At 37.4% G+C, this 12,574-nt stretch overlaps 1 protein-coding gene across 2 annotated transcripts in view; it reads left to right on the top strand.

Annotated features, from left to right (window-relative positions):
• The window catches only part of LOC307147159 (protocadherin-15-like), a 214,432-nt gene that overhangs the window by 171,373 nt on the left and 30,485 nt on the right, over positions 1–12,574 (top strand). For both annotated transcript variants that reach the window (XM_079851679.1, XM_079851680.1), the window contains 2 exons: positions 9,228–9,337; positions 11,858–11,998. In XM_079851679.1, coding sequence (XP_079707805.1) covers positions 9,228–9,337; positions 11,858–11,998 — 251 coding nt within the window. The remainder of the gene's footprint in view (positions 1–9,227; positions 9,338–11,857; positions 11,999–12,574) is intronic.

The following is a 12,574-nucleotide window of genomic DNA, read 5'->3' as shown; positions in this document are numbered from 1 at the left end:
TGAAAGTTGTTTTTGAATGATGGAAGATGAGCAAGCCTCCCTACCCTAAGTTCAGCAGGAGGAAATTTGCCCTTTGCCTCTTGTTTAGAAACGACAGACACAGTATGGCACGCAGTTGCCAAACGCACTGATCTCAAATAGTTTGAAAAGGTCAGTGGCTAATCCACAGGCAGAACCTTTGAAAGCGGCAGGAAGGCTCTTTCATTTGAAGAGGGGCTGATGGTTTTGCAGTGTCATGATGTTGACTCGTTTTTGTCCAGTGTTAAGTGCTATCTGTCGGTCTGTCTGTCTGTCTGTCTGTCTGTCTGTCTGTCTGTCTGTCTCTCTGTCTCTCTGTCTCTCTGTCTATAGACCTTATTAACAGCTGAGCCATCTATATTTTTTAACTGGAATGAAAGTGAGGCTGTGAGGAATAGACGCACATCTCTTCAGTGGGTGGTACTTTTATTTAATTTGCTTTTGGATTGTTCTGCTGATGAAACATGGCAAACAAATCTGTAAATAAAAAAACTCCCGACAATATAAGCGAAAGTAGAAAATTGATCTAGGAGCTTTATACAGCTTTTTACTGCAGATGCCATTGAAAACACAGTAAGTCTATCCCTTGCAGACTCACTTTTATACCTGTAATGGCGTTGCTCTGAATAATGTAAATAGCTTCCTTTGAAAACTAGCACTAGCATCAAAGCTAACATACATGGGCTAACACATTTATTTCATGGAGCCTTTCATGTTGATATGAAATATGAAAGGACATTCTTCCTGATAAAGAGTATTCGTAAGGTACAGATGTGCTGTTTATGTATAAGCCATGTTGTTTTAAGGATTTTCTGGTTAACCTTCTAAATTGATATAATCAGAGACCAATACAGTAGTTCTCTTATCATAGGCCAAAAAAATAAATAAAAAATGCCTGGGTAAACCAGAGGCGTTTCAAATAAAACTGTAGTCAAGCCATATAAACAAGGACATTTATATTCAGATTAGTGAATATGTTATTCCAAAATGTCATGCAATTAAAATCAGATACATTTGTGTTGCCAGAGCTCCTATGTTTGGGAATTTGTTACAGAGATTTTAAAGACAGTTGGCTTTGATTCATAAAGAACCCTTTTACCCTTTAAATGAATTTGTATTCCTGCAGATTGATGTCGATAACACGCGTCTTATGTTTTATTAAATAGCAGGATTAAATCAGTCCTGATAGCTGTTATGTATTGCCGGTGGAGGCCTGTGGTTTTTACTCATTTTATAAAAGACCAAGATCAAAGAACGTGATACAGGGATTAGACTTCGACCATTTCCAGCGTCTCATGTCATCAAAGTAAAACACAACAAATCTACATGAAAAATCCTGTGATCTATTGTTGATTAACTCAATCTTTGATATCACAATCATTTTCGATGAGAAGAGGTCAAAGGTTTTGTATTGCTATTTTGATATCACGTCTTAATCTAACAAACAGAAAATCTAACATCAAACAAATGGAAAAGTAGTTAGAAACTGCCCTGTGGCCCTTCCTCATCTTTTGGATTAAACACAGTTAAGTCTCGATTGAACGCCATAGGTTCAAAAATGGTCTGATAAAATAATGACAATGGAATGGAGGTTGCAGGATGCGAGTTTGCCGGCTCAGTGGACCTCATTAGTGTCGAACACTTGAGCGTGTGCTTGTGTGAAGCGACCATTAGAGCACTGTCAGAACACAGAGCGTACAAGGATTTTTTTTCTCTATTATCTGCAAGAACAGCACACCGTGCACCAGACAAGAAGGCGCCGCTATACAGGGTGAACATGTCCATGTGCGTATGGAGGGATTATATGGAAGGTACTCTGTCATCTTTCTGAATAACAAAAACCTGTGTATCTTCCACGGAGCAACCCAAGGGAGACAAATCACCCTGTAAGCCTGTGTACAACAAACTCTAAGCACTCCAAACCGAGGATGAAGGTTGTCTTGTCACCAAGCCGAGCGCGAGGAACGCAGTGAACGAAAGTAAAAATCACTGAACAGACAATTCTGACAGGATTATTAGCTTTTGTATTCAAAGTGTCCTTGAGGAGTTTTTGTCCATGTTGTTGGATTTGATAGGAGAAAACCTTGCTGTTCTAACTTAGAGCTTTTCACCTCACTGTTTGCATGCTATAGGTTTTGAAAGACTGCAGACTTGCTGTTTGAGGACAGTGAGCTTTGAGAGACATTCTTCAGTTTGTGCTTTAAGCAATATGCCAGCAGTGAACAGTCAACAGTGAAGCGTCTTAGTACAGAAAGTCAAATTTACAGAATGTTTGTCCTTGTAAGTCTTTATACAGTACTGTATGTCAACAATATTTTAAGTTTTCAGACAATGGGAGCTGGGAATGGCTAAATTATGGCAGTTCAATTACATGATTTTGTAAGTTTGCCCACTTACAAAGAAATGAAGGGTCAATCATTTTTATGCTACTGTAGGTTTATTTTAATGGATAGAGACAGAATAACAACCAAAACATCCAGAAAAAACACATATATATATAGGTTATAAATTGATTTGCATTTCAGTGAGTGAAATAAGTATTTGAACCCCAAGCAAAACATTATTTAGTATTTGGTGGAGAAACCCTTATTGGCAAGCACAGAGGTAAGATGTTTCTTGTAGTTGGTCACCAGGTTTGCACTCATCTCAGGAGGGATTTTGGTCCATTCCTCTTTACAGATCCTCTAAATCCTTAAGGTTTCTTGACTGTCGCTTTGCAACTAGAAGTTTCGGTTCCCTCCACAGATTTTCTATAGGATTAAAGTTTGGAGACTGGCTAGGCCACTCCAAGACCTCAATGTGCTTCTTCTTGAGCCACTCCTTTGTTGCCTTGGTGGTATGTTTTGGGTCATTGTCATGCTGGAAGACCCACCCACGACCCATCTTCAGTGTTCTGGCTGAAGGAAGGAGTTTCTCGTCCAAGATTTTACGGTACATGGCCCCGTTCGTCGGCCCCTCAATACAGTGAAGTCGTATACAATGTTACATAATGAATACATAATGTTTCCACCTCCATGCTTGACTGTAGGGATGGTGTTCTTGGGGTCATAGTCAGCATTTCTCTCCCTCCAAACACGACGAGTTGAGTTGATGCCAAAGAGCTCGGTTTTGATTTCACCTGACCACAGCACTTCCTCCCAAGCCTTCTCTGAATCATTAGATGTTCATTGGCAAACTTCAGACAGGCTTCTATATGTGTCTTCTTAAGCAGGTGGACCTTGCGGGCATTGCAGGATTTCAATCCACTGAGGCGTAGTGTGTTACCAATTGTTTGCTTGGTGATTGTGGTCTCAACTGCCTTGAGATCATTAACAAGCTCCTCCCTTATGGTTCTGGGCTGATGTCTCCTCCTCACAAAGCCTCTTGCTGATGGTCTTGTAGCCCATTCCAGCCTTGTGCAGGTCTACAATCTGGTCCCTGATGTCCTTTTACAGCTCTTTGGTTTTGCCCTTGGTGGTGGAGAGGTTTTAATGGAAGAAGATACAGATTATGTGGACAGGTGTCTTTTATACACATTACAAGCTAACATCTTAAAGTAACAGGACTAATCTGTGTTTCACATGGGCACATAACCAATCTGTGGGAGGCAGCATTCTTGCTGGTTGGTAGGGATCAAATACTTTTTCACTCTATCAAATGATAATCAATTTTAACCGATATATAATAGGTTTTTTTCTGGATGTTTTGGTTGATATTCTGTCTATATCCGTTAAAATTAACCTATCATAAAATGATAGACTCTTCATTTCTTTGTAAGTGGGCAAACTTATAAAATCATCAGGGGACCAAATAAGTATTTTATCCACTGTATCACTGCTATACACTCTTAAAAATAAAGGATCTTTATTGGCATTGAGCAAATTTACATGCACACCAGTATGCTGATAACTTACAAAAAGCAGCTTGTTGAAATAACCTGTTGACCTGGTTTACATGCAAACCAATAACCCGACAACGCAAGTTAACAGTGTTTACGAGACTTTGTTTATTTCCCAGTAATGACGTCAAAACGTAATAAAAAAAATTGAATCTGACTCAGAGTATTTCATTTGTTATGTCAGTTGTGATGTTAAATGAAGCATTACAAACCAAAGAAAAGTATTGCAACATGTCAGCTGGAAACTTACGGCTCATGTATTCTCCTCTCATGCAGTTACACATGCAGCATTTTGACTGTATACCATTTCTTCTGCTGCTGCATGAGATTGAGAGCACTTGTATAATTTTTTGGGTCAAGAAAGAGTCTTAGTTTGCGATATACATTTCCTCCTTTACTGCAAAATACTCGCTCTGTCTGGATGCGCTTAAATCCACATTAAGGATGCATTCCTGTCAGATATCACACATGCACACTTCAATAAGCCGACAGAAAGCAGGTTAATGCGTTCACATGATGGGTGAAATCTTGCAAAAATCTAGCTGTGACGATCGGTTTATGCTTAAGCCGTTTATGACCTTACACCGTTAAAGGAAAGCGGGGTAACGCGTTTACACGATCACTTGCATTGTCGGCTTATTAAGCATAATTGGGTTAAGAATGTGCATACACTCTCATTGATGGTTTCATGAAGAACCTTTAACATCCATGTATTGTACAAAGGGTTCTTTATGTAATTAAAATGTTCTTCACTTTAAGAATAAAATGGTTATTTTAATAACTAATCACTGAAAAGTTCTTTGGGGAACCAAAGTTCGTTCTTCTATAGCATCACTGTAAAAAAAAAAAAAAAAAAAAAAACCTGTTTTGAAACCTTTATTTATTCATAAGAGTGTATGTGCCAACAATATGCAGGTACATTTGACAAACTGTTAATTATCATTCATCAATTATTCACCAACATGCGCCTTTCTGGAGCTAATAGAGTCCAAAATCTAATTTATGCTGCTTTAATAACTAATATTGGGGTAAAACAAAAGGAAGCACACGGAATTTACTAATTACATTCACCAGAGGCCTTTTAGATTGCACACACATACAAAATTGGTAATTAAGGAATATTAACAACCGTATTGACATGGGAAAGAATTACAACCCTTTCTGCCCTTGGCTGGTTAACTTTAGTAGCTTTAATAAGCTATTTAAAAAATATCATTAACATGAAGTTCTACAAGGCTGCATTTATTTGATACAGTAATATAATATTAAGAAATTTCATTAGACTATAAAATAACTGTTTTCTGTTTTAATGTTTCAAGATGTAATTTATTCCTGTGATGGCAAAACTTAATTTTCCTCCAATTACTCCAATCTTCGGTGTCACATGATCCTTAAGAAATGTTTTTGACATTTCTTATTATTGTTGAAAGTTTAAAACAGTTGAAAACAGTTGTGCTGCTTAATATTTTTGTGGAAACTGATACATTTTATTTAGAATTCCTTGGTTAATAGAAAGTTCAAAAGAACAGAATTTTTTTTGATAATGTCACTTTTGATCAATTTAATAAAAGTGTTAATTTCTTCTAGCGAAAATGACAAACAAACGAATGAAATAAAAAATGAGCATACCGTACACAAGAGTATACAAGGAAGAGTTGGTTGTTAGTCGGCAGCAGCACAGCAGCTTCAGACAAACAATGACACCTACAATTGCAACAAAGGCTCATTGGAAAAATGTTCCTGTGGCAACATTTTTGCGAAACGCAAAATACGTACCAGTACGTACATATCACTGCAGTTTTTAAAAGAAATGAACACTAGAGGCAGTAAAACAGCAAGCACTTTTAATCGTTTTCACACAGAATTATGATTACAGGGGCAGATTATTGATTAATAAAGACAAGTTTTCACGCGGCTCCTTGCACAATTATGTTATGACCTCAAAACACTTTTTACCAGAGTGCTCGGGTACGAATACCATGAAAGACGAGTCACGATAAAAGAGCTCAAAGTTCAAAATCAAGCAAACGTTTTTATGACGCATTTGCTTTTGTTAACACTATCTGGTAGGTTTAGGGCAGGGAATAGTTTGTGTACGTTATTTTAAAACGTAATTGAGCATTGATCTTTTAGCGCCACTCACTGGACATTTCAATTCAGAACTGCAGTGATGCGTACAAACTCATACGTAATAAAACATTGCCATATTCACGTTCATTTGTTCCGGAAAAAAACGAAACCCGCTTTTAGCGCTACTCACTGGACATTTCACTTTGAAACTGTCGCGAAACGTGCACGACGCAACGTATATGATGAAACACTCTAGACTGAACATGTAATACGCATGTGCATGATGTCATCGTCTTCAGAGAAATGTGACCGTTTTCAAAAACTTGCACTTTGAAACCCGTTTTCAAAACTTTGTGTTTTCAGTCACCCAAAACGCTGTTGTCATGTAAACGAACGAATGGCCAAAACGCATAAAAAGTTTTTACTTTTTTAGTTGAAAACGGTGTCGTGTAAACAGCCCCTAATATTAACACAGGTCCTAAAGCTCTTGCCTGATCATGACTCTTCTTTTTCCAGTGATATTCTTCTGACTTTTTCTCTTTTGTAATGTCTCTCAGCCATCTCTCTTTCTACAGTCTTTCTTCCCTCTTCTCCCCATCTCCCTCTTGCTCACTCTCTCTCCTCCCCCATCATGAGTGATTGGCTACAGGTGTGTTGTGGTGCTCAGTCTGATCAGTGTTTCTCAGAAATCGCTTAATTCTCCTTTAACACTGCCCACTTGTGATTGAAGCGTACGAAACTAATACTTATACCAGATATAAACAGGGTCACACTGGCTACGTTTACATGCAACCAAATAATCTATTAGTAATTGGATTGACACCTCAATCGGACTGAAAAGCCTTCATGTAAACACCTTAATCGATCTAAATGAGCTCAATCCGAATGAAATTTCGATCTGATTGAAAGGAGTGGTTTGTTCCTTTTGTAATCGGATCGCAAGAACATGTAAACACTTGATCGGATTGAAAACCGAAACTGAAAGGACTGCGCATGTGCAGTGACGTTGAAAAAGTGTAATGACATATGATGCGCGGAACAAGCTTATTATATGCAATTATTACTATTATAAGAATTATTATGATATGCAAACAGCGGGGAACTCTGTAAATTCGTGCAGTGTGTGCACATGCCAAAAAATCTATTCCGATTTGAAGCTTGTGACATATAAACGCGCACATCAACCCGATCACATGTGTAGCGTTCATGTAAACACTACATTCAGATTCATCAATCGGAATGAATTCAGTCCGATTGAAACACAAGTTGTGCATGTAAACGTAGCCACTGTCTCTGATAGCCACATTGACTCCTAAATATTTTAAAATTATTATTTTTTTTATTATTACAATTATTTCTCTATAGTCCAAATTGTGCCTTTCTCACCCACTGGCTCTGAAATATGTCTCGTAGTCCAATGTATGTCTGTTCTGGTGAGGCAACAGCTGATATCAAGCATATGTTTCATTATGAATCAGTTCTGCTGTTGGGTTCATTTGAGGTGAGGTTCTGTTCAGTCTCACACTCACATTCCATTAACACTCTTTATTCTGCCTAGTTTAGCAACTGTGTAGGAGGCCCAATTAACACTATGATCTGGTTAACTTCTTAATTGATTAATTTCCTGTGAATATTTTGTCTTGGTAATTATGGACCTGAATCCATTACAGCTCAAATTAATTCATTTTTTTTATAAAATAAAACTGTATGCTGGGCGCGCTTGATTCAAAATGTGAAAAAATCATGCTGACTTGGCAATTGATTTTCTGTCAAATATGTGTACGTTTAATTCTGTTTGATAGTGCTGAATAGCCTACAGTGCATTTATATCAAGGAGCAAAAGTGCACCATTTAGATTATCAGTAGATTCAGTAATATGCGGTTTTGCAGTTCCAGCAGTTCTTGAAACTCAAGCCACGGTTTTGACTGACCATTTTCCAACCTCTATGTACCTCAGGCTTTTATTCTGTGCCTTCAAACATTGCTTGTAGCTCAAACAGTAGAGTAAAGTGCTGGCAATGCCAAGATCATGAGTTCAAATCCACGGAAAAATACAGTTAATTTTCATCATCACTACTCCAGTCTTCACATGATCCTTCAGAAAGCATTTTAATAAACTGATCTGCTGCTCAAGAAACATTTCTTATTATTATCAATGTTGAATGATTATTTTACTTAATATTTGTGTGGAAACCGTGATACATTTCTTCATGGATTCTTTTAACATCCACCTGTGGTGATAATCAAGGTTTTAATATTGTTTATATGTCTATGTGGTGTTTTTAATATGCTTTAAGACAAACCATGTGCAAATTCATGTCAACACCATTGCTGAGTATTTCTCTTTAAAACTGCAGTGAACCAAAGACAGTCTCAAAAACGTGATTTGAAATTGCTGGTGTTTCTGATGTCACAAACTACCTTGTAACCAATCACTTCAACGTGTGATCTTCAACAAGTGAGTGGAGGCGGGGTTCATTTGCATATTCATAGAACCACATATACTATATGAGGCAAGGGTATAGTTACATTAAAGTAATTTTAAGGCATGAAGATTGATTTTCCAACAAGTAGATCTCTGAGCTGGTGTAAGTGAGTGGAGGCGGGGCTCATTTGCATATTCATAGAACCACATATACTATATGAGCCAAGGGTATAGTTCCAAGGAAAAAACACTTCAATATGTAATTTTGGTGATCAAAGATGAGTTTGAAGTGATAAAATTATTGTCTACAGGTGTACTTTGAGAATGGACAGCAATTGATGAACAGCATCCTTCCTGAATAAAATGTGTTCTTTATCATTTTTTTTTTTTATTTATTTATTTTTTATCTGCACAGTAGGATACATTATGAACAATAATTGTGTGAATATATGCACAGTAATTGTGTGAATGTACAGCACTCAGAACTCTCGATTAAATTCACTTTGGACTTTTTCAATTTTTTTGGCATATTTTGTTGTTCCCTGCAGAGCCAACATCCATTTCCCCCTTCCTGGATCTTATGAGCTTGTCCTCATCCAGCTCCACCTCTATCGACCTAATGGGTGGAGTTATGTTTAGGGATAGGGTTATGGGTAGGGTTAGGACCATCTAGCTCCACCCATTACATCCAACCCTCTCAAATAATTTGGCACTTTTTGCTATATTTTATTAGCAAGTTTTAAAACTCATTCTAATGCTGTGGAACGACCCACCAGAACCATTATATTATGCGCGATGTGTGATACATTATTAATGCAGTGCACTGTGTATGTGCAGGTTCTCTCCTGTCAGCGAGAACGCTCCCGTGGGAACGGTCACAGGAGTCATCTTGGCGGCTGCCATAAACCAGACCATCGTCTACTCCATCATCGAAGGAAATGAAGGCGGTGAGCACTTACCGGATTTGCATAATTTGTTTAGTGAATCAAGTGCTAAAACGATGCAGAAAGGGCATGCAATTAAATCCTCACTGGCAGTTCTCATACATGCTAGCCCTTTAAGTATATACTTCAACCAGAATATGGTTTATTCCTTCACCAGAAAGATTGCAGGAAATGTCACACTGGTCTTTTATGAGCTGGATATTATTGTATTGTAATAAATTATAGTTTGTAAGACATCAAGCATGGGATAATGACAGCCCACACACTCCTAGACGTCATTTCTTTGGTGGCTGTCAACTGCAAGTTATCAAAAGTTCCATGAAAGGAGTTTTTTTTTTTTTTTTTTTTTCCTTCCTGTTGCCGTGTGTCATTGGAAAGCGAGTGAGAGCAGGAAGAGGGAGGTGTGCGTGATTAAATCCTCTCTTCTCACATTCTGAATGTGTTCAGCTGAAATCACATTTGAATCCATCTGGCGCTGGTTTAGAGTGAAGGGGAAATCGTTTCGGTACATTCTCATTAGATGGAATCAAGGAGCGTTGATAGATAATCAAAAGGCTGTTTTCATTAGCGTAAACTAGAAAAAGCGAGGAAGAATAAGGTAATCATCCCACCCTTCAAACCGCCTGGATCCAAGACATTTAATGCGATGACATCACTAAGATCAGAGCTAATCCTTTAGGAATGTTAATGAGACTCAAGAGGTGGGTAGTGCACTCTGGACCTGAAATCCCAATATAGCTAAGTGCATTACTTATACAGTTCACTGAAGTGGTGAAGGGATGAGTTGTAAGACCTGGGCTTAGAATTACTGTGAGCGAATTCTTATATCCTGGTATGAGTTATGTCATATCACGGTAAAAGTATGGATGGCAATATAGTTATTTTTTCTGTAAATGCAATGGAATAAAATTGTTTATACAGGTGCTGGTCATAAAATTAGAATATCATCAAAAAGTTGATTTATTTCAAGAATTCAACTTAACAGGTGAAACTAATATATTATATAGACTCATTACATGCAAAGTGAGATATTTCAAGGCTTTATTTGTTATAATTTTGATGATTATGGCTTACAGCTTATGAAACCCACGAAATCAAAATCCCAGAAAATTTGAATATTACATGAAATCACACAGTAATTATTACACAGTGATACCATGGTCATTGAACCAGGTTTTGGTTCTTTTGGCAGTGTGTGCAGGTGCAAATCCTGCTGGAAAATGAAGGAAGCATGAAGTGCTCTGGAAAAGTCCTGGTAGACGGCTGCGTTGACTCTGGATTTAATAAAGCACAGTGGACCAAAGTCCTCTTTTCTGATGAGAGCAAATTTTGCATCTCAGTTGGAAACCAAGGTCCCAGAGTCTGGAGGAAGAATGGAGAGGCACACAATCCAAGATGCTTGAAGTCCAGTGTGAAGTTTCCACAGTCTGTGTTGGTTTGGGTAGCCATGTTATCGGCTGGTGTTGGTCCACTGTGCTGTCCACTCAACGCAGCCGTCTACCAGGACATTTCCAGAGCACTTCATGCTTCCTTCAGCAGACAAGCTTTATGGAGATGCTTCCTTCATTTTCCAGCAGGATTTGCACCTGCCCACACCGCCAAATGAACCAAAACCTGGTTCAATGACAATGGTATCACTGTGTAATTACTGTGTGATTTCATGTAATATTCTAATTTTCTGAGATTTTGATTTCGTAGGTTTCATAAGCTGTAAGCCATAATCATCAAAATTATAACAAATAAAGGCTTGAAATATCTCACTTTACATGTAATGAGTCTATATAATATATTAGTTTCACCTGTTAAGTTGAATTCTTGAAATAAATCAACTTTTTGATGATATTCTAATTTTATGACCAGCACCTGTATAGTAAATAACTATGTGGTAAACCTATTTTTGATAATCAGGTGATTAAAATCCAATGAATGCTTTACAAATGAAAGGAACTTAATCTCACTTGATAATTTGGTAACACTTTACTCTAAGGTCCCATTAGTTAGCATACAATAATGCATGAACTAGCAATGAGCAATACATTTGATAAAATTTCATAAAAATACAGCTGTTTATTGTTAGTTCATGTTTGTTACAAACTGCTCCGAGACAAGAAGGTTGAGGATCCAAATGCAGTATTTATTGAACAGGGTAATCCAAAGACTTAATCCAAAGTACAGGCAAGGTCAAACACAGGCAGGCAGTCCATACAAACAAACACAACAAGGCAGGGAACACGGGCAAAAGAGTAATCCACGGAACAGGCAAGAAATCCAAAACCAAGAGACATGAAACCAGGGACAATGCTCGGAATTGACCGTTAGCTCAGTTCCATTAAATAATATTAAAAGATTAATTAAAGAAAGTAAATTTTGAGATGAATAAATTTGGTAACAGTTTATTTTACCTACAAGTTACAAGTCTCACACTACTTAATAAATATCTGAGATTAAAAATGCATAATTTTGACTCTGAGTGCGAAGTTGTTGTAAAATAGCAAGTAAAGGTTTTCTCTCCCGTTGCGACAGGTGAATTTGTCATGAACAACATCACTGGAGTTATCAGCACTGCCAAGCCGCTGGACTATGAGAGCAACAGCAGTTACGTCATCCGCGTGGAAGCCCATTCCATGAAGGTGGTGTCGTCCAACCTACGAGCCCCAGCCAAAAGTGAGGCTATTTTTAGTGCCTGTTCACACATATAATGATAATTATAAAGTTTTAATAATTCTGTGAAAATAGGGACGTTTACACAACAATGACGACACAGAGAAATAATAGTGTTAGAATCACTTTCAGAACTTTTTTTTTTTTCAACTAATGAATGATAAAAATACTGACAGCCAATGAGAATCCATTTGCTTTAAAGAGCGAAAGCATTTAAAGTGGCAGATGACATGCAGATGCTAAATGTATAAAATATATAAGCTACATCTGTTTTTTATATTATAATAAACAGATGCTAATGTAGTTATTGTTATAATTATGGTTCTTAGTGTGAACGGGCCTTTACCCAGGGTCTAAAATTAAACTCAAATTCTTCCGAATGGATTTAAATGCTTAAATGTGTTAAACAGAATTTTAGTCTTTGAACACATCAGTTAAATTATCCAAGATAAAAACCTTCCGTATTGTTCTGCTTTTGACCCTGGGACATTTTATGTGGCTTAAAAGCTTGTTCAGGATGTTTTTGCTTTTTCATTTCAGTTTAGAGTGAATAAAACACTTCCTTTCCAGCGTGCCAGT

This window comes from Squalius cephalus (assembly GCF_949319135.1).
Source record: "Squalius cephalus genome assembly, chromosome: 19".
NCBI lineage: Eukaryota > Metazoa > Chordata > Actinopteri > Cypriniformes > Leuciscidae > Squalius > Squalius cephalus.
This window is presented reverse-complemented; position numbering and strand designations above follow the sequence as displayed.